Raw genomic sequence first — 24579 nt, forward strand, 5'->3', positions numbered from 1 at the left:
CAGGGCGACGACGTGGAAAGGCCCACGTAGGCGACATTGCCCCGCCGGTCGCACTTCCAGAACCGCATATTCCTGAAGAACTATCGTGCTACTCAACACAAATGCCCCATAATCCAAGTACAAGCGGGTGACGGAGCTATGTTCACCAACCTGCTCCTTCAATGAGCTTCCAGCTTAGTTAGTGATGCTGCAGGAAGTGTTCGTTCCAGAACGGGTTAGAACAACAGCCCGCCCATCCACATGACCCCTGCCCACCAATCGAACTACCCGTAATTTTCTTGCTCTCTGAACAGAGCAATCGCTATGACAAAAGCCTGACAGCCACCAGCGCTGCTAGTGACAAGGTTATTTTGCGATAGGTGAGCGGCCCGGCGCTGCCCTGACCAGCGAGGAGCTTTAGGTTCCGGTCGGCCCCGTAGCTTAAAAGCCCGGACAGCCCCCCTCCCCGGGAACTTTAATTTAATTATCGGCTCGCAATGTTTATTCTACGAGCGGTGCAGGTAGTCACCGATGTCAATGTATTCGCTATGGCGGTGAGCGAAAGGTCATTTGCTATGGTCTGGGAGGAAGATGTCTAGAGGTTCAGTTGTGTAGTCTTCAAAGCTAAGTAGGGAGCAAGAAAAAGTTGAAGGTACAACTTATCAACAGAGTGATAGAATAGAATCTACCATATGGTGCCTTTGGGAAAAGAACACCATCATGCATTGGCGTTCGCAACAAGATGAATCCGATTACCACTCATTCTCAACTCCAGCCACGGAGGCAGTAGCACTCAGCAGCCGCCGAAGGCGGCCTATACTAAATACGGCATCGACTTGTGTCTCATTGCTGGCGTTAGTCATGACCGCAGCATGGCTCTACAACATGCTCCGCGATACAGTTACGAAGGGAGGTCTCTTTCGAAGCTGCAATAGCTGTCCGCAGCTCGACATGTCCGGGTACTTGTGCGCACCAAACGGCGCCAGGCCAGAAGTTGCATATGAGCGTGGATGCGCGTGGGATTCCATCAGCTTCCACTGGTACCGGCGTGAGCTTGTCGAGGACCCTGACAACCAGGAGCTGATTCGCGAGTTCCTCGACGCGGGGCCGTGGCACCGGTTCTACGACGCCGAGGGCACCGTCGAGGTCGACCCGGCAAACCGTGTTCTGACGACGTTGTGGTTGACAAAGCGCGAGCACGTTGTTCACTGCATGTATACGCTGCGTCAGACGCACCTGTGGTTGACCAAGGGCTTCGATCCGCCCTTCAACTACAGCCACACCATTCACTGCACGTCGTACCTAGCCAACATCATCCTCGAGAGCCCGGTGCCAGATATGGACAAGCTGACCATCCATGCTGTGCCTTACCCTTTAGACTGGCAGCTAGTGAGTACCCATAGCTCCCGAAATGATATCGAGCTGAACACGAATACAACCATAGGTCAAGCCTAAATATCCATGTGACGAGGAAGGGTTGAGCTGTGTATCTTGGTGAAGAAGAACCGAAGCGAGAAAACAGTGTTGTCGGGGAGGCAGAGCTCCGGCCCGTCTGAGTCTGGATGAACAGGTCACACCCATCTATGAATTCGACGGTAGTCCATGCATTCAAGACCAAATAAAACGTTGAATTGTTTGATTGTGGTACACAGCAATCACGTAGATTAAGCACCTGTAAACAGGAACAGGGTTCGTGCGTGATATTTCTCGATACCAGGCCTAGGTGCAAGATGAACATTTTTTTCATCCACTAAAACTTGATTGATCTATTAGGATATGATTATGTATCCTCAACTCTAAGATTTCTCAGCACAGGAGAGCAGCAACCACGGCAGCCACGGCGGCGGGAGCAAACAGAAATGCCGTTGTGTTGCTAAGTCCCGTGTCCATGTATTCGATCCCCAGACTAATGAGGCCGCTCGTCAAGACAGCCAGGCCCTGACCCACTGTGATGGCCATCTCGTGGATAGAAAAGAGGGTGGCCGACGACCGAGGGGTCGGTTGGTCACCGCCCTTCTCTTCGTGTACCACGGCTGTCTCGTACGAGATGATGGTGAAGGGCACCCATACACTCAGGGGAGAGATGATCATAATGCTGGCAGCGCAGATGGGCGCCGCCGGGAACGAAGCCCGGAACACGACCGCGGCCAGCGTCGACACGCCCAGCGCCGCGAAAGCCAGAGCCCACACGCGCCGCAGCGCCACCATGTCCTCGTCCATGAACCGTCGAAGGGGCTTCGTCGACGCTGACGACGCGTCCCACAGCCGGACGACCGTCATCTGCAGGAGAACGGCGCCGACCTCGGCGATCAGAAGGACGCGGACGCTAGCTCGTGCGCTGACGTCCGGCGCGACAGCTTCGGAGCCCCTTCCAAGAGTGGCAACATCTGGTTTCCATTTGGTCAGCCCGAAAGAACGGCGGAGCAGAGAGAAGCACTCAATATCAGGGCTTGGGGCAAGGTAACAGCTTGCTTGCTGCGGAAGGGCGACGGTGATTGACATACAGCTGTCTTGAAGGTATTTGCTCAAGTAGTGAGAGACGGGGAACCACGCATACTGCGACAGGATCTGGATCTTGCATGTGCGGTTGATCCATGGTGGAAGATGTCGCGCCGCATCCCACAGCGTCCGCGGCACCGACAAGATGGCTGACACCGCCCCGAAGCGGTCGCTTTCTCCCCGGTCAACGGCCTGGCGATGCACGCTGGGTGGCTTGTGGACAGCCCATAAGGGAAAGATGCTGAGCGTGATGAGGATGGCGCACACAGCGGTGATGGCCCTGAAGGAAGGCGTCACGACGCCGACGACAAGCGTGATGATGGCCCCTGAGGCGGACATGAGACCGCTTGCGAGGTTGAAGACTGGCTGCTGCCGGGGTGGGATGTTGTCGATAGCCATGGCGCGGTAGCCAACGACGGAAGCACGCGCGCTGATACAGCCCATGTAGACGGCGGCAGCGCTCACCCATTTTGCAGCGGCCGGGTTGCCGTCGACGAGGTCGCGGGACCACGCCAGAATGATCTGGCAAGCGGCCATGGCAACGCAGCCGGTTGTGAAAAGGCCGAGGCGGCGGCCGGAGCGGTCGCTCAGGACGCCTATGATGGGTGCCACCGTCAGGCCAGACAAAGGGCCAGCGAGGAGGACCAGCGAGACTTGGGAGACGGCAAAACCAATCTCTGCTGTGAGGTATGGCTGAAATGAATCAATTGCAAATCAGCTTGCGGTCCTTTGATTTCGTGATTCAACTAGCGTTTCATTTCCTCCGACCGACTTACTATTAGGTAGACGGTAAACATAGTGAAGAAGGATTGAAGACTGTATACATGCTCAGCTATTTGTCACACATTTCATTACTGCCACGGATTTTGCCGTGTGGTATTACTGACGGCATCGAGGGCGCAGAATAGGCCAAGATAACCCAGAGACTGGTGTGAGGCCTCTCGCCAGCCGGCGTATTGGCGGATACATCGGCGGATGTGCTTGTGCTCCCCACGACAAGGGGAATGTCGACGGGATGGTCAATTGATTCGAAACTCTTCATTCGTGCAACAGAGGGGGGCTGAACAGTGATAGGTGAGTAGCCAGTCTCCTTCTCTCTCCCTGCGTACGTGTGTGCGCGCGCGTGTGTGCATGTTTGTGTTTAATGTCTTTTGATGAGAGTTGGCTGGTCTCGGTTCCTCGGGGGGATTTAACGTTTGAAGTAAAATCAGACCAGCCGTCCCATTTCGTTCACTCAACTCTGATCTTAGAAAAGTAGTTAATAAACCACCCCGCTTTTGGCCCGTTTACACAAGACTACGGGGTTGTAAAAACAGACACTCGACTCATTCTATATGGAACATTTCTTCAATGAGGCAGGTCGTCTGTGTTTGATAGTATATGCCGTTTTGACGAAGCACGACGAGTAAAGTGTTCTCAATCTCAACTACGGGAGGCCCAGCTCGAAGGCACACGGGTATCAGACAAACGAAGGAAAAAAACGATGGTAAACTTCATACGGAGGTACCTACTGGTATGCCCGTCTTTCCTGGCTTTCGCTGCTACCAAACACGAAAACCGACTGACAACGATTCGAATCGGTGTAAAGAAAGAGACGTCGAGCGGCGATGCGCCTCTGTATAACCGGCTGGACGATGATGAGAGCGGAAACAGAAACTTGGTCAGCAAAGAGGAACTCGATCGGCCCTCTACTAATAAGTCGGTGGCAACAAAGTTGAGCTTCTTCATCTTGGGATTCCTTGTGGCCATGACCATCAGTGCCATCATTGCCTTTCTCGTCCCTGTGGGTTTGCACGACGGTCTACGTTGCGCGGAATCTCCGTAGCATTCAGAATGCAAGGATGAGTTGGCGAGAACACTGTATACCTATGCTACGGCGAATGGATGGAAGAAATATCCTTTGCAAATGAGGGGCTTCGCGTGCCTACGACATCGTGTCAAGAATCAGATAGCTGAACCAGAAGCTTGCCCATGACCTTGCCACAGCGGAAAAGATCCCCAAACGCCTCGGCCGCCTTATCCAGTCCGCGGACTACATGCAGCGGCGCAATCCTCGGGAGCCCGCCATCCTTCTCTATGCCCTCATATATTTGCTGCTGGAAGCTCGCCATGTACTTGCCGGCCAGATCGGTGATGAGGAACCCGCTGATTGTCAGCCTCTTATAGACGACAGGTTGCCAGAGCCACGGAGAGTCCGGTGTTGTAGCGCAGCCAGGCTCGTCGTCGGCGCCTCCAATGTTGCCATACTCGTCGATGGCGTCGCACACGACGATCCGCCCGTGGACCTTCATGCAGGCCGCTGCCGCGCGCAACTGGGCACCGCCGACACTTGCAAAGTGGATGTCGAGCCCTTCCGGGGCAGCGCGGCGCAATAACGACTCACCCGTCTCGTGGCTGTCTTGGCGGTTGAAGATAAAAGCATCGTCGAATATGCCAGTTTGTCGGAGCCAGTCGACCTTGTCGATTGAGCCGGCCGATCCCACGACCCGGAGCCCATCTCGCTTGCTAAAATAAGCCACCGTCAGGCCGACCGTGCCTGCCGCCGAACTGACGAAGATGGTTTCGCCGGACTTAGGCCGGCCGCACTCGTAGAGGCCGGCGAAGCCCGTGAGTCCGGGCTGGATGTCCAGAGCATGATAGATTAGCGTATCATTCTTCTCGCCCATAGACTCAGGGAGGTGTGTGTGTGTTTCAATACATGTCATACGCCGAGGAGAAAAGGGATATGAAAACGAGGCCGGGCGCGGAAAAGGGGGTGGAGGTTCTAGAAAGCCCTTTTTACGGCGGGATACTTACAACACCAAGGACACCCAGCCAATGACCCGCATCAAGGCTGTACCCCTTCAGACGTCCCCCGATGGGCACCACCAGGCGACGATTAGCAGCAACTGACACCTTGAGGATTACATATTGCGCCAAGGGGACCCTGGCGAGCCACACAGTCTCGCCGACGGGGAGGTCATGGACGGCGTCGGACCGCACGACGGTGCCTACGGCGCTCGTGCACAATGGCTCACCAACGGGCAGCGCGGGAGTGTAAGTCCAGGCGGAGGAGGAGTCCCTGAGCTGTGAGCGAAGAAATGGGTCAAGAGAGGCCAACTGGATGCGGACCAGCACGCCCTCCCCATCGGGCATGGGTAGCTCTTTCACTACTAGATCTTTTCCCGGCTGGGGAAAGCGCCCAGAGGGCACCGAGCTGAAGATGAGTGTCGGATTAGACATATCAACGGCGTCGTAACCTTGCAGGTTTGGCACGGCATGTAATGATGCTCCCAGGGCGCGAGAGGTAAGTTGAGGTGACGTAACGGTCTGCGCAAAAAGGACTCTGCTGCTGGATTATTCTGTCCCCCAAGTGAATGACATGGGCGCCATGTACATCATATCAGATGATGGCTAAGCACCTGCTCTGCTGCTTTCACCCTTGCCTTGGGCCAAACAAGTTCAAGATGGGGCAGCCGGATCATCACGCATGGTTGTAAATTAGACTTCGAAACTTCGGCTCCGGTGTTTATTTTGTAAGCCTCGTAAAGTCTACGGCACAGTCCTAGCGGCTACGAAGCTGTCTACGCCTTATTGGACATCTAAACGATCTATGACATGTCATGAAAAATATTGCAGCAGCCAAATTGATTTGCGGAGATCAGAGCTCGAGTATCATCGAATTTCTTTGCAAGGTAATTCAACTACGATGGCTCCATCGACCAAGACTTTGTATGAGGCTCTCAACACCACAACCCGCGACGACATCACTGCCGACGACAACGACACCGGTGACGGATGCTGTTGTGATTGCGGTTGCCACAATAGAAAACGGGCGTTGGAAAGACGTCTCCCTGCCCGCACCATACTGTTCTTCGTCCTCGCTGTCTGCACAATCGCCGCCTGCGCCTTCGCCCTCGGCGTCAAATCTTATCTTAGAATCTCACAGCCCGTGATCCCATTGGGTGCTGACCCATGGGGCCTCGTTCCCCAGGGTATCTACAGATCATGACAAGTCCATTACAACGCTGTTCTTTACAGAATGTATACGACTGACCCAAAGCAGGAGTGGGCCAGCCGGCTTCGTGGCGGTCGTTCTACAACGACTCCCGAGACCCTTACTGGATGGACGAGGACACGTTCGACAACTTGGATGTCACCAGGCGCGTTGTCAGACGCCTCAAGTGGCTGCAGAATTGTAAGCACGTCGTCACATCACTTTTGCCTGTCGTCATCGTTATTGGACGCCGATCCAACTAAAAGATCTTCTTTCGAAATGGGCAGCCACGAATATACGTGCCAACGGCCAGAAAACCAGATACCGGGATTGGGGTGGCAGGGAGAACGTGTTACCGTCCTACCATGGATCCACGCCTACCGAAGTGTTCGGCATACGAACTTTCCATCAAATTCATTGCATTGTACGTCTAGCCTACCCTTTGATCTGCAGGGTAATGAGGCTGATCTCTTGTCCTCCCGTTCACAGATTGTCATGGTCGAGGACTACGGCCTTCGCCTGCACGGCGAGCCCTCGCAGTGGACGCCAGGTCACGTCATGCACTGCATCAACACGATGCGGCAGCTTACGCAGTGCATGGCTGATGCCACCCCGATCTCCCTCGTCCATGGTGCGGAGAAACACCTCGGCGACGGCCAGCAGATGTGGTGCCGCGACTTTGACGGCCTCCGCCGTTGGGCTAACGCCCCGGAACGCGGCCTCCGCTACGCCATCATCTCACCTCCGGGCGCGAAGGACGTGTATGACGAGATATGGCCTTATCCGGGAGACTCGGGCCTGCCGGAAGACTTGTGGTAGGCCCTCAGTGAGGACTGTTCATACAGATTTTGCGTCACGAAGTTCATTTTTCAGTGCTGGAAAAGGCTACCAAGGATCGATAGATGATGTAAGCCGACCTCGTAAGCTTAGTGACTACTAATTGCGTGTCACTGAGGAAGTCTGGATGTCCAGTCCATAGTTGTGATCTAGCTGCTGGCAACGTCGTCCTCTTTCTATGATGCAACTTGAATTTAGGATTATGGTGTATATACTATAAGTCAGATACATGGTGTTGCGGGTGTTCATCTGGAAATCCCCTTATTGAAAAGTGGTTAACCTCACTCACACGTTCTCCTTATTAACAGGAGCGAGTATCCGTTAGGTTTAAAGATGAAAACCTGTTGTTTATTTGCTTGGCACTTAAAGGAACGCTAGCTCGTCCGTGATTTGATGTGTGACCTCTATCACTGGAATTTTCAACCTGTCCACGTCGATGGGTAAATACTTTTGAACTGACTGAAAGACTTGAAGAATGAAATTCTATTTTCTATAACATAAGTGATGAGCAGAAATAAGTTAAGTAAAAAGATTCATACTCAGAGTAGTTGTATTTCAGAGAGAAACTTGAAAATGTCTAGATAGAATGGGTAGTTTTATACACAATCACTCATCTCTTCCAAAACCACCTTACCATCCATGATGTTGAAAAACACCCCTCGACTTCACATGACAAAACCCTGGCCAAACATGTAACAACCAAAACACCTCTTAATACTATCAGCGTTAGTCCAGGCCCTTCCAACCACCCTCATCACGGCACTTAGTCAAGTCACACTCCTCCGACAACCTAGAAACAGCCGTAACGTTAAGACCCGAATCATAGTGGAAGGGCAGGGCACGTATCGGGTCCTCAGCCCATCGCACAAGAGCGCGAAAGTCGCGGCACCGCGGCACGCTGCTGGCCCAGCTCGCGCGGCGGATCTCGCTCATGGGCACACTACCGAATGGCTCCTGGTAACCCTCGGCCGTACTGTCTGCAGAGCAGGCAATGGACCTATACCATTTGTTGAAGCAGTGAATAACGTGGTGGTCGTTCCACAGCGGGCGGAACCCGTTGACGAGCAGGCCGTAATCGCGCAGCATCTCCATCATGCAGTGCATCTGGTGCAATCCTGATATGACATAGGCCTCGGTGTTGTTGATGGTGATCTTGGGATAAAGGAATTGCTGCCTGTCCGAATCGTCAATGTAGACGCCGTATTGTGAGTTGGCCTTCACCCCTGTGGCTACATTGGCGTACTCTAGCTCCGCTATTCGCTGTTCCATCAGTGATACGTTGCTAAAGATGTCGTAGGGAATCGGCTCGGGCACGTAGTAGCCGTAATTTAGGGGATCTGTGGCCGCGGTAACATGGTCAGGAACTAGCGGCTCGATATTTGACCAGGTTCGGGCCGCCGCGAGCACCATTGTCGGTTTGTAAAGACATGCCTGCCGCTGCGCCACCAGGGCCCAAACAATGATGGCAAGGCAAAAGATTATCGCCCACTGTATCCACAAAATGGATTCGGCAAAGGCTCTTATGGAGATTTTCGTCCGTTGTGGAACACTTGTCTCCCGAGAATCAATATGGTTGGCGCGTAGTTGGCGTTGACAGTTGTGACAGCTGAGGAGGCTATCCCTTTCGCCCAAAGGCGCTGAGTTGTTGTCTGGGTGTTCCTCTGGGTGTTCCTCTGACACTACGCCGCTGGTGAAATTACCGCGGCTGTCATCAGTCATTATTCTTGGTCGCCCTCCAGAAGTCTGAGGGCTTGCTTAAGTGATTCAGTTGTGGATGATATCTGCAAAAGGCCAATGCCTCTGTTTTAGCCTAATCCCAAAGTATCCAGTTCCGCATAGACGCGAGACAAGAAAAAGCAGTGAATGTGTAGAACAGAAAAAGAAACATACGTTCTCGTCAGAAAACAGGGCGTAGTGGTGTCCCGGCGTGTCGATGACAGCTGTGACAAGCCCCGGCTGCGTCTCGCTCCATCCAAGATCGAATTGATGGCGCTGCGCGTCCAACCTGCACAAACCAAGGTTTCGGTCTCCGGTAGGGTCGCGGTCTCCGAGATGCTCGGCGAGATGCTCGGGCTGGCCCGAAATCGGATCCGTAGCCTTGATAAGCACCGCCCGTGGAACCCGGCAGCAGGCCCATGAGGGCGGCAACCACGACGAGCAGAGCATGTGGCAGCGTACCAGCGAGACCAGGATTTCGTCACGGGTGTCAGGCGTTACGTTGATGGGCATTGAGGGCGCAAGGTTAGAGTTTGCGCCGGAGCCGAGAGAGCGGGACGGCGAAAGGTAAATAGTATCGATCAGAATCAGGCCTGAGCACACGAGGCCTCGGCCTTCTGCGGCAAGCATGTGGGCCATCTGAATAGCGACGATGCCCCCAAACGACCACCCTGGTTACTTGTCAGATCGTGTGCAACATCTGTCAAGCTTTGCGAAGTAATCATGAACTCGGCAGCGTAAGTGGGCGGGAGCGGGGGAATTGGGTGAAATCTTAGACGGGCGAACGGGCAGTACGGGTAGCATTGCATGGCTCACCTCCTAGAAGAATGTCTCCCCGGAGCATGACTTTCTTGACGAGTTTGATATAGTGCCGAGCCAATTGATCGAGGCTCAGCCAGCTACCGCCTTCATGCCCGAAGTGAGGATCGCTAATGCCGTATACTTTGCGAGCGTCCCCCAGAAAGCCCAGCTTGAGGTAGCTTAAAATGTTGCCGCTAGCATCGTGGATGAGGAAGAGAGGAGCTGCGAGCGATCTGGCGCTGCCGTAGCTTCGACCTGCCGTCGAGTTCTGAATGAGAAAGGGATTCTTGCTCGTTGCCATTTCCATAAGGACGAGAAAGGAGAATACCAGGGTCAGTGATGCCCATGTAACGATCTAGAGGTCTGGGTTAGCCGACTGGTCTCTTGTATATTGCGCAAGCTTTTAATCGACCAACTGCCAGCCATACAGAAACGTTCCAAGTATGGTAGAACCACATTTTCAACTTCGTCTTTCTTCTGCCTCCCCGAAACGCGGAGGCCGGGTGCAAAGACCAGCTGCTCATTCTAAACGGAGGTGCTTGTTTTCGGACAAACGGGAGCACATGAGCAAACTTTACTAGGTAATTTCCACACATGCACGAAATGGCTTTCGCCTTGGCTGGTATTGAATGGATCGCAAGGATACCAGAGGTACTTACTCAGCTACTACTATACATGGTGCTGTTGAAGACTACAAACACCTTGTTCAAACGTTATCTTTGTGTCACCAATTGAGAATCACTTTCCAATACATAATAACCGATCTGAATATTAGGCCAGCACCCAAGATGACGTGTGCATTAAAAACCTACACCTATGTGATAAATCTAATGTCTTATTACCGTTCAGAACTCTGGTGCGTAGCAACACATAGCTAGACTTGGCAACCTGATCGCCTCGTTGTGCTGAGACGAGCCGGCCGCTTCAATGAATCAGGTCCTCCGATAAATTTCGGACTTTTGATAATTTAGAGGCTTAATTCCCTTTCAAGTTGCTCCCCCAAGTACATGCTGCTGGTCGGCGTCCCTGGGTTCGGAATAGCCTTGGTGGCGCTCCTCGTGAATGATGTCCTTCGTCGCTTCGTAGACCTTGGTCATGACTGCCTGTAATGCCTCGAGCGTGATAGGCTCGCGGGGTTTCGTCCAGCCAAATTGGACTGGCAGGAACTCTTTCTCTGGAAATAACCCTCCGTGTCAGCGTAGCCAAAAGTGACAAGGAGCACAGAAATACCAACAAGATTAAAAATAGGAGGCCCCCAAGAGGAGCAGAAGAACAGAGAAATTGAATCTTACCGAGAAAGTAGGTCAGCCAAGTGCGATTCACCGTGCCAGCGACCCGGTCTCCCAGGGTCAGGTAGAACCCCGCCACCTCCCCAAGTCCACGGAAATTGTCTTCCAACCTCATCTCGAAGTCGACGTTGGTGCCTGCTGAGGTGCGAATCCGACCAAGTCGGGCGGCAGCGCCCTGTTTCACGGAGACGATGGGGTCGGGCCAGTACTGCAGTGTTTCCTTAAATACCTCGGGGTCGAATACACTCGGATCTCCAGAGCTGTTGTCCGGTCGCCTAAGGCCACCAGTCAGTGTGTCATTTATGTTGGGACCAAATCTTCTAAGATGTGCAGGTGGGGGATGGAATCTCACGTCAGGCTTGCGTCGTGCTCTATGATGCCGTGGCGGTTCAAGTGGTCGAGATCAAACGTGGCGGCGTTTGGGTCAGGGTTTGTCTTGATGGCGTGGTCAAAGAGTAGCTTAGACACGTAGGGATCGACGTTGATACCGTCCCTCAAGGCACGCGTCGTGATTTCCAGCGATATGCCCCTTCCATTGGCGGGTAGAAAGTCGTGGTTTGCCAACGCATTCAGCATGGGACAGGGGCAGCGGACTGTTATCCAGCAGACTTATCAGCCATCCCTCATCTTCATTTACAGAACAGATTCCAGCCTCATACCGTCCCCAGGGCCTGGAGGGTGCCACCGGTCAAAGGAGCGATCATGGCTAGCAAGAGTGAGAGGGAACAAGAGTGAGAGCAGACGCAGGAAGTGCGATAAGGCCATAGTGCTGTCAACGAGGTCGATAATTAACATAAACAAAGCCAACGACCATGTGCAACACGTGTTTGGAGTAGATGCTGGCTCTAATATCTAGCGAGCTTCCTATGCATGTCTTACGGCACGATTGGCAGATAGCCGGGTGCTGAAAAATGGGATTGTTGTGCGATAGGGAAAGCTGCAGCTGCAATGCCTCGATCACGCAAAACTTATCCCATGTGCAGCATGCTGTAGGTTCACAAAGCAGCTCCGGACCGGAAAGCTTCAGAAACCAAAATAAAGCTACCTAGGCCGACCAAGGGTTCATATTACTTTTTGATTTTAATCTGGCCTGGAGGGCATTTTTAGAGCGTGTCGCGTAATTGTAATGTGTGATTCTCAAGTATGTTGTTGGAGGAGTGAGTGGTATGGGCTAGGAATTGAGAAGAGAATTCGTAGTCGATCGCAAGCCGTGAACGCCACACTGGACATAGAGAGTATGAGTCACCTCATTTTCTCAGGACACGCCCGCAAAGTGGCAATTTAGTCTCGAGTATCTCTAAAAACCAGCTCTCCAGATGTGTGGTATTCAGGCATAGTAGCCCGGGACATCGGGTAAATCGGGTAAGGGGGCCTTACAAATCTCCTCCGGAGAGATCTTTTCGTCTCATACCATCAACCCATCGCTTTACCGACGGGCTTCGTGCTTACTACATGCGCGACGACCTCCTGCACCGGCGTAGCAGTAGTGTCCTCCTCGGTCCCATCCTTGACAAACCAGCTTATGACAGCGATACAGGTGGCCGTGCCGGCCATCAGCCACCACGCGAGACCCCCGTTGCGACTGGCCTGGCTGGCTGCGTAGACGTAACCGACTGCGAATGGGCCTATCGTTCGCGCCACTGCAGAGAGGGTCATGGCCAAGCCGTGGGTTGCGGCCAGGGCAGCCGGGCTTGGGGCAGAACTGCGTGACAAGTCCTATCAGCATGTGTTCTCGAGCAGAAGACACGTAGAACGGGAGGCCGGTATGGGACTCAACTTGTTGGTCATCAAGGTCGCTGAAGGCACCACCATGGCCGAAGTCAAGACCATGAGCAGCTGGACAACGGCGATGACAAGCCACATAAGAATAGGAAACTTGACGGTGACGGCGATGAGCGGAGAGAGAGCAAAGGCTAGAGCCGGGCACCACAGAAAGCACCGCAGGGTACCGATCGGCTTCAGTTTGTAGCTGACACGCGGGTATACCCAAATCTGCAGTGGAAGGGCGGTGACAGCCAGGATCGTAAGGGTCAGGGCGATCTGGTAGGGCTGAAGACCGGCGCCGCCGGAGAACCGCAGCGGGGACGAGGAGTTCTCTTCTCCATTCACGACGACGGACGCGGGGGGATCACTGAGAAACAAAGGCCAGAGGGTGTTGTAACCAGCGGTGAGGCCGTCAAGCATCGCCTGGCAACTGGTCGCGAGAAGAACGTTGGCCGTAAGAGCTTTTCTTAGAGGCAACTTGCTACCCGCGGGGGCAGGCATGGGCTCGCGTTTGCTGCGTTGAGCCTCGTCATCGGCCTGTGGCGACAAAAGAGGATCTGAGTCCTGAGTATCCTCTAAGTCCCGCGTGTTAGCGGGCTCGTAGCCAAACTTGAATTCCCCGCGAGACCTGTAGCGCCGCCAAAGCCTCATTACAGCCTTCTTGATGCGGATCCCGATGTCAGGTTGGTCTCTAAGGGCAGGCAATGTCTTTGTGATGGGGACACGGTCAGGTTAGCAAATCACACAACCAGGGCGGATACGAGAGACGCGCAGCAACAGCTAGTACTAGTGCCAGGGCGGAGCAGAAAGGAACAATAATTACCTCTTCCAACAAGAAGAAGACTGCCAAAAAGGCTCCGTAGATTATCCCACTCGCCATCAGCATGGGCGGTGCATACGTCCAACGACCCAAGAAGTCGTTAGTCGCGGCATGGCTTTGGGCATACGCGACCAAGAGCCCGGCAAGCGGAGGGCCGGCTAGGGCGCCAATGTTAAAGGCCAGAGGCAGCAGAAGAAATGCCTTGACGCGATGTCGCTTGCCAGGCACGATCTCTGGGATCATGGTGCGTACAACGAGCGTCCCGCCGCTGAACATGCCTTCGATGATGCGGAGAACCATAGCCTGCGCGAAGCTGCGTATGAAGCCAAAGCAGAGGGTGCTCGTGCCAAGAACGGCCATGCTCATCAGCAGGACGCCCTTGCGGCCAACTCGTGGAGAGTCGGCGACCCGGCTCGTGGGCAAGCTGACAAGCGCCACCATGGCCGTCAGAGCCGTCTGCATCCATGTGGCCTGACGCACAATCTCAGCCGATGAGAGCGAGGGATCTAAAGATTGAAGCTGATAGTATATGTAGGTCTGCCTCAGAAGCGCCCTGGTCAGCTTTTCTTGCTACTTGAAGGAAACGGGGTGAAACAAACACTGAAGCTTGTCCGCGTGATGGGTTCGGACAACCGAGAGAGGCAAAGCACCAGTAGCTGGTCTTTGTGTGGCATCGTCCTCCATGACGAGCCTTCTTCAAAGGAAACGGCGGTAGTTTGAGCCATGATTGCTATTTGATTTACGGGGTAACAGCAGCAGAGGTGAGAGTTTTGGCTTCGACTTTGTTTCGCGAGCAATACTCAAAGTCGTTGCATCTTGAGTGCACATACAAGCAGGGGCAGGCTCAGGGCCAACTTTTGTGATTAGCCTCATGGAAAAGCCATTACAAAGAAACCCCCTCTCGTCTGTTAAGCGGCACCCAAGACCCGGAAGCCCTATCGCACCCCAACGAATCACATTTATCCCTCATAAGACCTCATTACTTGAGTTTGAGTGCGAGAAACTAATACGGAGGACGTCCAAACCTAGCCGTCCGATAAGGAAAACAGGGTAGGACGGCCCGCCACATGCTCCAAGCGGAGAATAACAACAGTCCCATGGTAATCACTCTTTGCCATCTACGCCTTGAGTCCATAATTGTAGCATCCAGACATACGGTTGCCCCGCACTCCCCATTCTGTATTCCCAGCTGCACTTCCTCTTAGGTTGAAGTGTCTATCTGGTGTAAGCTTACGAAGGTAAGCTTAACAAAAAGCCTCATCTGCTTACCAAGACTGGCATCGTCTCAATACCTGCTCGCTCATGTCACTAGATGATGGACGAGTTTGAAGAAGAAGATATTCATCTACTGGAATCTTTCCTAGGCCAAAAGGAGCATAAGGAGCTTCGCCGTCGACGGCTATGCGACCTTCTCAGCTGGGAAACTGTGGCTGCCCTCGGATCGGTCTCTGTGCTTGCCGCCGTCTTCTATCTGCTCCGATCTTCGCCTTTCACGGATGGGCGACCTTTCGAGAGTAAACAAGATCCTCTCGCAGTGGGACCGCCATGTGGCCCGTCATGGACGCAGGCTGAGGCCGCTGGGTGCGTGTACGACCTGCTTATGAGTGCCTGGGTGCCCCCGCATTGTCACGACGCAGACCTCTATCGTCAGTACGTGGCGGACGTCAACAGCACTTTCTATTTGGACCGGCAGCAGGAGAGCCGAGTCGCGTGGGACGTCGTTCTGAGCGGCCGCCATCCTGACCCGGGGCTCTGGACCGACGGCGGATTCCACCATCTACACTGCACCTATATCTGGGAACGCCAGCACCGGGCCTATAAGCATGCCGCTGCTACCGGGGAGCCGATGGTTCTTGATTCACACTGCCGAAATGACACACACACGTCGCACTGCATCTGGTGGAATGGACGGCCGAGGTCGTGGGAGATTGATAAACCTAACATCACACGCATCTATCCCCCTAGAGAACCGATTCGATGCTTGGTCGATGTCTAGGTGTGACTTTCCGGGAGAGAAGCTGGGAGGGGGATGTCAGATTTTACTTGTATTGCTACTTTGTCATTAGACGCATAAAGTAGTATTGACGATCTCTTGATTGTGAGCGATGTGGTAATAATATGACGTAGAAGTACTCAGATGTAGAATTTTATTTTTGACACGAGCATGTATTTACAATGGCATAACTCAGAATTGTCCACCAGTCCCGTCGTCTAGGCCACTACTAGGGCTGCCCCGTGCTTCGTGTCGCCCAACTCACCAGACTGACTTGTCTACCGGCTTCCCAGCGATAGAGCCGTTGCGGTAGATGGGCATAAAATGGTCTGTATCGTTCGAGTCAAGTTCGTAGTGGAAATTGTGATCGCGCACCGGGTCGTTGACCCAGTCCACCAGGGCGCCGAAGTCGCGGCACCAGTTCTGTTGACCATCGGTGCGGTGTCCACCCGGCACGACGTAGGCGAAGGGGCGCGAGTCGGCGAGGCAAGTCGCCGCCTGCGTCATCGTGTTGAGGCAGTGGGCAATGTGGTCGCCGTCCCACTGCGAGCGGCGGTTGTGCCGTGCCCAGCCGACGGATTCGAGAAGGACATACTGTAGACTGTCAACATAGAAGGAACGTCAGACCAACTTACGGTCTACCATACGTACCACGCAGTGGATCTGATGAAAGGCTTGGATGCCGTATAGCTCGAGGCCAAACTGGCCGGCCTCGGGAGGCAACTCTTTGCGCACGCCATCGTAGGCAAGATATGTTGCTTTTTGGCCATTGGAATGAATAAAAACGTCTGTCGCTGGTTAGAAAACGAGACCGAGCTGGATCAGATGTGCATACCATTGTGGACGGCTCTCAGGCGCTCTGCCGACTCTTGTATGTTCTCCCAGCTGTCGAAGGTTTTGGGGGATATGTAGAATTGGTCTTTCTCATCCCACTTGGTCCAGCGAAGTGGATAGCCAATCTCTGGTTCGTTTCATCAGTCATACTCACAGTAACACCATAACACAAGTCCTTTTGATTTCGCTGCACAGGTATTGATAACTCACTTCGTGGAACATAGCCGGAAGGATCAGTCCCTAGAGGAAAGGCGCCGCATCCCACATCGACGTCGTGCATCGTGAGAACTCGCGGCGTGCGACCAAACGCCAGATACACGTTGAGGCATGCAGAGACAAGAAACAGCAGAGAGGTCAGGTGACGATAGTGACCTCGGTGACGATGCCTCTCTGCTGTATCGAGATAGTCCACGGTTAGGCCCGAGTCACCCCTCTGTTTCCACTTGACGAACTCGGCGTCATTCAGTAGCAGAGTGGTGTCGCTGGATATGGAATCGTTGCCCTTCTCATCGGAGCTGCGACGCTCGTCCGCCTCTTCCTCGGAGTAATGGGTGTGGCGTGGCATAGCAAACCTTGGGCGCAAGTTGCAGTCGATAGTTATCAATAACTACGCTACAACAAGGGGATAATCGTGTAAGATATCGCCAACAGGTCGAGACGTGAGACAGAACAATGCTCAACCCCGGAATCCTAGCCAAAGTCCACCAATCAGCACGTACCTGCGTGTGTCCCAAATGATAGTGAGCAATTGTAAAGCTTGAGTGATGAATTTCTTATTTCTCCCCGACTGTCTTCCCTCATTTCTCTTTGGCGGCGTCGAACGCGTCTGTCATCGCGAACCAATGATGACTGCCCCCAGGCTGCCCCAACGGGCCGGGAAGTTAACGAGAAACTCGCGGCCCGACTGACGTAACCAGTCAAAATCATTGGATACGCGTCAATAATTGCGCTGCGTGCATCAAGGTTTGTGAGAAGCGTGAATTCACCAAAAAGTTGGCGAACCGTATCGTCTGTTAGTCTACAACTCTGCCGATGTGGCAGAGAGTTCAGCTGCGGGGCCGAACCTGGAGCTTGTTTGATTAAGTTGACCATGTGTGTAATCTCGGTCTTTCGGGGCCTCGACCGAGATATCGGATTTGCTTTTGCAGGGAGTTCGAGCAGAGCGGAGAAAATCAAATGCCCGGCTCCTATCAGCTGCAATAGGATAGTTTATGGTTCCAGCCCCTCATATCGCCTCCGTATGCCGACTAATCTTAATCGCGTCTTGCTTTCCATAGGTTCAGATAACATTCAAAATTCTCCGAGGCCAGTCATGCCCCCATTTCTCGACAGCATCTCGGTGATTGAGGGTCGGGTCGCTTATTGATTCACATTGACCTACCTTGCTCGCAGGGTAACTGTGTTGCAAATGCAAGACCAACTAACTGAACGATCGGACCGGTAACACGTCAAGCTGCGACCAGTGACCTTGCAGCATACAGCCTCGCGAACTACAGCTTGCAAAAGGTGTCACGACAAGTGACTGTGCTATGTACTAGCCACCGTCAGTCCTAGGTCTAGGGAAGGGATGGCAGTATCAGTCACACAACCGCACCTAGAAGCGTAGAATGATTAATGCGCAAGATCCTAGCACGAATGGTAGTATAGCTAGTATCGTACAGCTTGACCGTAGTTGGTGAAGTAGCTGCAGCACTCCCTTCCCACCTTGCCAAAAGGCGTCTTTCCTCCCCCGGTCTCCATATCATTAATATTACGGCACTCTAGAAACGACTTCATGGCCTCAGAATGCCACCACCACTAGACGTGACCAGAAATTACGTAGGGCATGGTGTTGACACCATAAACGCTCACATCTCCAACCGAACCATAGCCAACTCGGTGTCTTATCTCCTTCCCATCCTCGAAATTCTTCCTGCAGATTTCACTTTCTTAGATGTTGGATGCGTATGTACACCGAAAGATCCCATGCTCATCTTCTTTATGCTTACCAATGTGCCTCGCAATCTCTTCCTCCGCAGGGCCCCGCCAGCATCACAATTGACATTGCCAAGCGCTACCCCTCGGCGACCATCCTGGGCGTTGACGGCAGCCCGGCCGTAATCAGCCAGGCCCGCGACGCCGCCCAGAAGGCCAATGTTCACAACATTCGCTTCGCCGTCGGGGATGCCTTAGACCTGGCTCCTACGGCCAGCGATCCAGGCTTCGAACTAATCAAGGGATCATGTGACGTTGGTGAGAGCAACCAGAGAATAATCAATGATAAGAAATGAAGAAGACCGCTGCTGCCATAAGGATGATGAGCTGATCAGGCAACACCGCCATGTGATTAGCCCATACGCACAACGTCGTGATGCATACAACCGACGCACCTCGAGCTCTGGTGGAATTACGCTCAGCGGTTAGGGCCGGCGGCTTCGTGTGCTGTAAAGAGGCTGACAGGGCGTGTCTTATGATGTGGCCAGAAAACACGGCGGTAGGCTTCTCCGGCCAGTCCCTGTCCTGAGAGCCTCACAGCTCACACCTCACCTTGATTGTACTAGATACGCCGTACCTATGCTGTAATTAGCGCAATTATGGAGGCTAAGGGGTGCGATCCGTACGTTGGGAAGAAGCTCAAGACATACGCAATGGCGGCGGTAAGAAGTCCCCATTCTCCCCTCCCTCTCTATTTGCAGAGAGGAGACCGGTCAAGTGTTCACACATGATCTTATTCCAGTGTCTGACTCGGCTTAGGGGTTTTCAAGCAATGATATCAGGGTAGGCCAGGCGCCCTGGGTCGTGTCTTCACGCGAGGAGCGTGAGAATTGGGGTGGCTTAGTCGCTCGCACCAGCGCCGATCCGGAAGCTCGTGCCCGGATTGAACACGAGGCACGTTGCATCGGACATGAAATAAATCTTGAAGAGCTCCACAAGGAATGGAAAGATTGGATAGATGACGACACGGCTTGCGCCTCGATAAGTGACATTTACGTGGTTTGTAGCAAGCAGTAGGATCTGAAGCAATACGATCTCAGCCATATAGGGCCACCTGTGGAAAGGCTGGATGAGAGAAAAATTTCGCAGAAACGGTCCTGCGAAAAGAAACGGCTCGCGGTTTCTTGCCAGATGGTGAGATATGACACGAACAACGCAACAAACTGTACTTTGAGTACTTTCCTGGTGACTGCAACGTAGTAGTATTGAACTATTTATACCTAGTACGTAGGCTTTAATACAACACTTTGTATTCACCCGACTTTTTTTCTGACTTTCTGTCTCAGGACGGTCGTTTAAATGCGTGACATGACATCTGCCACGGTCTCACAAGTCCCGGATGCAATCGCCTGGAAGATGCGAGCGTAAGTGTCGGCCATTGCCTGTACGCTTTCCTCAGTAAAGCATAGTCTCTTGAACGTAAAGTTTGCCTTTACGTGTTCCCCATCGGCCTCGGGCACCACGATCAGCGAGATGAATAACTACGTCACAGAAACACACGCAGGTCAGCACGCACAGGTTAAAGATAGTACGTTCTGGCAGACGTAGGAGTGAATCCAATGAAAGAAAAGGAAGAGGCGAAGTGGAAGGGGAAAACAATTTTCATGGCACAACATACTTCTTGGATGAGGTTACTGACGACGCCACGATACGCCAGCTCGAGCCCCTCTGGGATGTCTATCCGGCGGTCGTTGAATCGCACATTTGTCACAGGGAGCACACCATAGAGGTCACTAGATGATTTATCATAGCCAAGGGCGCGGGCGACGTCTTTTGGACGGTAGATCAGGTGTCTCCTATGGGCCAGGTCGTCGGCGTGGAGGCGCTGTATCAAGTCGGCCACGCGTGCCGTTGGGACCACCTTGATCCTGGCATAGAAGTAGGTGATCATCATGCCAAGAATTTTATCGATGTCTGGAATGTCGCGGTCGCGGTCCGAGACGAGGTAGGAGATGCACACCTCTTCATGGCCAGTGTATTTTGACAGGGTCAGGGCATAGGCGAGACTAAGCAACCTGGAGGGTAAGACGCAGTACTTACGGCAAAACGAGGCGGCTGGCCCTGCGACAGCTAACCGAGATGAGGCCCTGCCGAGGTTCGTGACACAGGTAAGCTCCTTTCCGTCGGGATCCGAGTAGACGGTCGGTGAAGACAGGTGCAGGGTGGGGCGCCGGTCGACGACGCCGAGATGGTGGGGCCGAATCCTGCACGGCTCGGCGCCGGCGAGATAGTGGGTCCAGTATCGGGTGCCGGACTCCACTGCGGCCTGGCCACGACGGGTCGTCAGGCCGAGATCGTGAACGTACAGTTCGAAGCCGGGCGCCGGGCGGTCAGGCATAACGCCGCGGTAGAAGCGGTCAAAGTCGACCTGAAACACGCCCGTGGCCACAAAGTCGGCTGCAATGTGCCAGAGGACGACGTTCATGTACACACGAGCCGAGGGCGTGACGAACAGGCGGACCGAGACGCAGGCGGCCGGTTTCATCCGGTACAGCATATTGGCCGTGTGTATCGCGCTGTATTGCTTAACATCGTGCTCGCTGTCCGAGTCGACGTGGACGACGTCGCAATCGACGGGCCATCGGCGCATCACGAGCTGCATAACCGTCTCTGGCGGCAACGGTCCTGAACGGGAAGACGTCACACCTAGATCGGCAAGGGGCACGAAGCATGTGCGAAAAATGGCGTGGCGGTCGACGATGCCCTGCCACGCCTTTGCCGCCCTGTACGGATCTACAGATTCCTGGCCCTCTCGGAAGAGAATCTCGTAGCAGGTGGTCATGATCCCCGGTCTCTCAGGCGCCGGGTTCGTTGAAAATAAGTGGTAGTAGTCTTCCTGCATCGGCGCACACGGCACTACATAGGCAATGTTGTCTGGGGACACGCCAGGAGGTAGCGTCAAACCATGTAGGCTCAGTGTGAAAGGCTCGTCATTATAGGGATGGGTGTCGGTCTCCTTGCCATTAGCGTCGGCGGCGCCCACTCTCTTCGTCTCGATCGAGCGTGCAAGTCTTCTAATGGTCGGCTCGGAAAGTATGTCAACGGTGGAGACTGGAAGGCCAACCAGGCGACAGCGCCGAGCAGCCTTCATAGCACTGCACGAGTCGCCTCCGAGAGACAAGAACTCATCATCCGGGCCAATGGTAGCTGGAGAAAGTCTCGATTAGTCTGCGAAAAAGGCATGAGAGGTGTGCCTCACCCGACGGAGTGCCTAACTCCAAACTCCAGATGTCTCTCAACAGGGTTTCCATCTTTCTTAGAGGTGAAAAGAAAATCTTTGACGGGGATACGACCAGCGGAGCGGGCATGCGTTTCCGATATTATTGTTATAACGTACCCTCGGAGACTGGTGGGTCAGAACGAGGAGCCCCTCTCGGTGCCGAAGGGCGGGGGAAGGAAATTGCCTTTCTGCTAAGAAAGGATATGAAATACCCAATCCACAACGTTAATTCCTTATATCCGTTAGCAGACCCTACTATCCGACAACTGACCGTATTAACACGTCCATTTTATACAACGACCACGATGGAGTATTCAAAGATCGAGAAACATCCCCGTTCGCCGTTGTCATCGTTGTCGTTAGAAAAGGTTTTCGCACAGCCTGAGCCCGAGATGCATAATCTGCTTAAGCACAAGGCGGGGTCTAGCAGAGCCAGATGGTCTCCGAGACTATATATCGCGCTCTCCTTATCTGTCTTGCTTAACATAGCGCTCATCGCTACTCTAGCAATCATTCTGCGGGGACGTCATGGGCCGAGCCGGCCTTCTTGGATGCCGCCAGAGAGGGTAGACAAGCACATCTTTCTGTCCCAACCAATATTTGGCCAGGGGCCCAATGTCACAACCGAGGACAGATGGGCTATGTTAATGCCAAGTTAGTCGAGCCGTTCCCTATTCCTCCTAGATAAAATGGTTTCACAATGAAGAGCATTCCCCTTATTTCCTCCACAAAAGTCGAGAGATGCGTTTGTTTCATGACCAGTCGCAAAACGTACAAAAGAAGCATAAACCTCGCGCGCATCTCTGACCCCATTACAGAAGGCAACGGCTGGATCAATGTGACGGTAGACGATGGCGTGCTGCCATATATGCCAGGGCTAGACCGTTCCTTGCCTGAGCAAAAGGCACGCCTGTCCGTCTTCCACCAACTGCATTGCCTGGTGAGTCGAAGCAAGTCGGGAACCATGAGCGCAGAATCGCTGACAAGTAACCTCTACTTCCCAGTACATTGCAAGAGATGCCTTCGTCCACGCGCGGGACGGACATCTGGAAAGAGTCCATGTGGACCACCTTTCTGACTGCTGGGACTATCTGCGACAGGGCATCATGTGCGCGGGCGACGCGACACTCGAGTGGAAGCAGGCTAACGCGAGTGACGGCGAAGGTTGGGGATTTCAGCACATGTGTAAAGACTACGCGCTGCTATTCATGTTTGCCGAGCAGTATCGCGCCACGGAGGAGCACTCGCTCCGTGGCGAGTATTGAGGGGACGGATTGCCAATTGCTGCTGCGTAGAGAAAATCGCCTGACGCCGTCCATCGAGGACGGTCTTGCGGTAGTCCAAAATCCTTGTTTTTTGCCACGAGATAGTCGCTTAAGCTTCAAAATATCACAAACCAAACAAAAGATCTCTGACTTCTCTCTCCATTTCTTTGACACTACTTAGGTATGGATGATGATGTGAGTCATTAGATGGCCATCAGACATGTCTGCCTGTGACAGAGGATAGCCCCCCTCCCTCCGTGCGTGGGTATTAGGCAGACACCAATACAAGTGCAGCAATGACAACTCTCGAGATTAAGTTTGGCACCACCAGGCCTAAATATGCTTCCAATTAGCCGATGGGCCACCGTGCTAACAGTAAACCCACTCCACTCCTTGGAGGACAGCATAAATCTACTCCATGTGTCAGCTAGCCCATCGTTCCACGGCCTATCCGACCAGCCCTCAGAGAAAGATCAGTTATCAGGAAAAACATCATGTCGTCCGTGGAGTCCATCCAGAGACTAAGCTACAGCACGGAGGCCGACGACGAGACAACCCGGTTTCTGAACCAGATCCATGAACAAGCAGCTTGGGGACGCGAGAGGCGGCGCCTGAGATGGGCTGTGTGGCTATGGTTCACGACCACTTTGCTCTTCGCCGGGTTCTCGACCTGGCTCACTGCGAGGCAGACATTTATGAGCCATTTTGGATCGTTTGAGACGGGATACGCGACAGATTTCAGTAAGTCTACGTCTCTTGACACCCCATTAGTTCTCGCGCTCTCTCTCTGTCTTCCCTCTTTCTCTCTGTCTATCACGTTTGCATTCTGTGTTCTGTCATTTCATCTATTCCAGTCGATAGGATTTGTATTTTTATCGCCCGGATGCCCATAGGCTTACTCGATTCACAATCATAGAAGCAGCAGCCGAGCACATCGAGCTACACGTTTCGACTTTCGAGGGGACCCCAGCCTTTATGGACGACGGGACTGAATACATACCTGGGCGAAAGGATGGAACGGAAAGACTGAAATTCACGGGTACGCCAAGCAGAGAAATCGACGTCAACTGGTACGATCTTCACTTGGGCGAGGGTAAGTATACGCATGACACAAGATCCTCCGGCGAAGCGTAAGTGCACGGCAGCTAACGAAGATGCCTGGATGCGATGTAGGTCACTTTTTCATCGTCACCGAGGATGAGGCTCGAGAAGCATGGGGTCCGGGATATGTGAAATACTGGGAACCAAGAGCAGGAGGCTACGTTGCCACGTATGTGCGGCACATATTCCTTTGTCATCGACAACTGCGTCGAAGACGCTGTTTCGACTAACGTTTTCCTTGCCCCACAACCAGCGTCGAGGTCATGCACCTCATCCACTGTCTGGCAAGTGATACCCCCCATCCCCGACCGTGGCCTTTCTCCCTCGTGTGATAATGGCCGCCTTTGACACGATATACCTAGGACCACATTCGTAAAGCCTTCCATCCCGAGGCCTACCACGACCCGAATCCCGTCCATGGAATCTTGCACAGGGACCATTGCATCGAGTCGCTGCTGCAGCTTCTGGTATGCACTGCCGACTTGACACCTATCCCATCCACCTATCGCCT

General features: G+C 53.4%; 12 protein-coding genes across 12 annotated transcripts; 5 read left to right on the plus strand and 7 right to left on the minus strand.

Annotated features, from left to right (window-relative positions):
* Positions 1 to 840: 840 nt before the first annotated feature.
* CGGC5_v013983 (uncharacterized protein) lies at positions 841 to 1477 on the plus strand (the record flags this gene model as incomplete). The annotated part of the gene is made up of 2 exons (XM_032026630.1): positions 841 to 1368; positions 1424 to 1477. 2 exons carry the CDS (start codon positions 841 to 843, stop codon positions 1475 to 1477), a joined length of 582 nt encoding a protein of 193 aa, XP_031876889.1.
* Positions 1478 to 1785: 308 nt separating this feature from the next.
* sut1-0 (General alpha-glucoside permease) lies at positions 1786 to 3275 on the minus strand (the record flags this gene model as incomplete). The annotated part of the gene is made up of 2 exons (XM_032026631.1): positions 1786 to 3171; positions 3255 to 3275. 2 exons carry the CDS (start codon positions 3273 to 3275, stop codon positions 1786 to 1788), a joined length of 1407 nt encoding a protein of 468 aa, XP_031876890.1.
* A 1140-nt stretch (positions 3276 to 4415) lies between these two features.
* RED1-0 (NADP-dependent oxidoreductase RED1) lies at positions 4416 to 5613 on the minus strand (the record flags this gene model as incomplete). The annotated part of the gene is made up of 2 exons (XM_032026633.2): positions 4416 to 5096; positions 5275 to 5613. 2 exons carry the CDS (start codon positions 5611 to 5613, stop codon positions 4416 to 4418), a joined length of 1020 nt encoding a protein of 339 aa, XP_031876887.2.
* A 553-nt stretch (positions 5614 to 6166) lies between these two features.
* cctR-0 (Cyclochlorotine biosynthesis protein R) lies at positions 6167 to 7273 on the plus strand (the record flags this gene model as incomplete). Its single annotated transcript, XM_032026634.1, has 4 exons — positions 6167 to 6452; positions 6524 to 6655; positions 6742 to 6878; positions 6944 to 7273. 4 exons carry the CDS (start codon positions 6167 to 6169, stop codon positions 7271 to 7273), a joined length of 885 nt encoding a protein of 294 aa, XP_031876912.1.
* Positions 7274 to 8017: 744 nt separating this feature from the next.
* On the minus strand, positions 8018 to 10266 carry AMT4-1 (Thioesterase AMT4; the record flags this gene model as incomplete). The annotated part of the gene is made up of 4 exons (XM_066153015.1): positions 8018 to 8779; positions 9182 to 9678; positions 9824 to 10163; positions 10237 to 10266. 4 exons carry the CDS (start codon positions 10264 to 10266, stop codon positions 8018 to 8020), a joined length of 1629 nt encoding a protein of 542 aa, XP_066007674.1.
* A 528-nt stretch (positions 10267 to 10794) lies between these two features.
* On the minus strand, positions 10795 to 11673 carry CGGC5_v013988 (putative sterigmatocystin biosynthesis peroxidase stcC; the record flags this gene model as incomplete). Its single annotated transcript, XM_066153016.1, has 3 exons — positions 10795 to 10982; positions 11101 to 11372; positions 11450 to 11673. 3 exons carry the CDS (start codon positions 11671 to 11673, stop codon positions 10795 to 10797), a joined length of 684 nt encoding a protein of 227 aa, XP_066007675.1.
* A 1143-nt stretch (positions 11674 to 12816) lies between these two features.
* On the minus strand, positions 12817 to 14122 carry CGGC5_v013989 (uncharacterized protein; the record flags this gene model as incomplete). The annotated part of the gene is made up of 2 exons (XM_066153017.1): positions 12817 to 13552; positions 13761 to 14122. 2 exons carry the CDS (start codon positions 14120 to 14122, stop codon positions 12817 to 12819), a joined length of 1098 nt encoding a protein of 365 aa, XP_066007676.1.
* A 1813-nt stretch (positions 14123 to 15935) lies between these two features.
* cctR-1 (Cyclochlorotine biosynthesis protein R) lies at positions 15936 to 17073 on the minus strand (the record flags this gene model as incomplete). Its single annotated transcript, XM_032026638.1, has 4 exons — positions 15936 to 16268; positions 16326 to 16462; positions 16510 to 16635; positions 16719 to 17073. 4 exons carry the CDS (start codon positions 17071 to 17073, stop codon positions 15936 to 15938), a joined length of 951 nt encoding a protein of 316 aa, XP_031876888.1.
* Positions 17074 to 18293: 1220 nt separating this feature from the next.
* Positions 18294 to 18778, plus strand: tam (Trans-aconitate 2-methyltransferase; the record flags this gene model as incomplete). The annotated part of the gene is made up of 2 exons (XM_032026639.1): positions 18294 to 18452; positions 18527 to 18778. 2 exons carry the CDS (start codon positions 18294 to 18296, stop codon positions 18776 to 18778), a joined length of 411 nt encoding a protein of 136 aa, XP_031876913.1.
* A 1223-nt stretch (positions 18779 to 20001) lies between these two features.
* NRPS8-0 (Nonribosomal peptide synthetase 8) lies at positions 20002 to 21733 on the minus strand (the record flags this gene model as incomplete). Its single annotated transcript, XM_032026640.1, has 2 exons — positions 20002 to 21629; positions 21682 to 21733. The coding sequence occupies 2 exons, from the start codon at positions 21731 to 21733 to the stop codon at positions 20002 to 20004; spliced, it is 1680 nt and encodes a 559-aa protein (XP_031876861.1).
* Positions 21734 to 22402: 669 nt separating this feature from the next.
* On the plus strand, positions 22403 to 22967 carry ustYa-2 (Oxidase ustYa; the record flags this gene model as incomplete). The annotated part of the gene is made up of 2 exons (XM_032026641.2): positions 22403 to 22642; positions 22707 to 22967. 2 exons carry the CDS (start codon positions 22403 to 22405, stop codon positions 22965 to 22967), a joined length of 501 nt encoding a protein of 166 aa, XP_031876915.2.
* Positions 22968 to 23461: 494 nt separating this feature from the next.
* CGGC5_v013994 (uncharacterized protein) lies at positions 23462 to 24400 on the plus strand (the record flags this gene model as incomplete). Its single annotated transcript, XM_032026642.1, has 4 exons — positions 23462 to 23708; positions 23884 to 24060; positions 24141 to 24237; positions 24322 to 24400. The coding sequence occupies 4 exons, from the start codon at positions 23462 to 23464 to the stop codon at positions 24398 to 24400; spliced, it is 600 nt and encodes a 199-aa protein (XP_031876886.1).
* Positions 24401 to 24579: the final 179 nt, after the last annotated feature.

The sequence above is a fragment of the Colletotrichum fructicola genome (assembly GCF_000319635.2).
Source record: "Colletotrichum fructicola Nara gc5 chromosome Unknown KSG_Nara_v1_contig08, whole genome shotgun sequence".
Classification (NCBI taxonomy): Eukaryota; Fungi; Ascomycota; class Sordariomycetes; order Glomerellales; family Glomerellaceae; genus Colletotrichum; species Colletotrichum fructicola.